The sequence below is a fragment of the Dipodomys ordii genome, unplaced genomic scaffold (genome assembly GCF_000151885.1).
Source record: "Dipodomys ordii isolate 6190 unplaced genomic scaffold, Dord_2.0 Scaffold14, whole genome shotgun sequence".
In the NCBI taxonomy this organism is placed as follows: domain Eukaryota; kingdom Metazoa; phylum Chordata; class Mammalia; order Rodentia; family Heteromyidae; genus Dipodomys; species Dipodomys ordii.
This window is the reverse complement of record NW_012267230.1, coordinates 14,839,219-14,839,924: the sequence shown is the minus strand read 5'-3', so window position 1 is coordinate 14,839,924 and position 706 is coordinate 14,839,219. Positions and strand designations below refer to the sequence as shown.

The 706-nt window shown below is 69.1% G+C and overlaps 1 protein-coding gene across 1 annotated transcript in view; it reads left to right on the top strand.

Annotated features, from left to right (window-relative positions):
- Positions 1-2: 2 nt before the first annotated feature.
- Positions 3-706, top strand: part of Amdhd2 (amidohydrolase domain containing 2) — a gene marked incomplete at its 5' end in the record, with an annotated part of 18,751 nt that continues 18,047 nt past the window's right edge. The window contains 2 exons of the mRNA XM_013011239.1: positions 3-192; positions 263-402. Of these exons, the coding sequence (XP_012866693.1) occupies positions 3-192; positions 263-402 (330 nt within the window). The remainder of the gene's footprint in view (positions 193-262; positions 403-706) is intronic.

Below are 706 nucleotides of genomic sequence, written 5' to 3'. Positions count from 1 at the left end.
GGCCTCGCCCGACGCCCCGGCAACCCGCCGCCGGCCTCGGCCGCTCTGTCCGCAGGGAGGACCTGTGGGTGCGCGGGGGCCGCGTCGTGGACCCCGAGAAGCTGTTCTTTGACGAGCGGCGCGTGGCCGACGAGCAGCGGGACTGCGGAGGCCGCATCCTGGCGCCCGGCTTCATCGACGTGCAGATCAACGGTGCGGCTGGGCCGGGCCGCGGGCCGGGCGCGCGCCGGGCTCCCTCCGACCCTCTTTTCTGTGGCCACAGGTGGATTTGGTGTGGACTTCTCCAAGGCCACGGAGGACGTGGGCTCCGGGGTGGCCCTGGTGGCCCGGAGGCTCCTGTCCCACGGCGTCACGTCCTTCTGCCCCACGCTGATCACGTCCCCGCCAGAGATTTACCACAAGGTGAGAGGTCAGGCTGCCCGCCGCGGCCCGCGGGGCGCCCGGACCCCAGCTCCTCGCTCAGGCCCTCCCGGCGCGGCCCCCTGCGCGCCCCGGCCCGGCCTCCCCCTTGGCTTCCTCCATCCACCCTGGGCCCCTGGTGTCTGTAGCTGTCCCACACTTGCTGTTCGCATTCCTGTCACACCTCGCCACTGCTGGCTGGTGCTTCCGGGCTGCTTACTTTCTGCCTTTTTTTGGCCTGTATTGAGGCTTGAACTCAGGGCCTGGGCACTGTCCCTTAGCTTTTTTTTTTTTTTTTGTGGTCGGT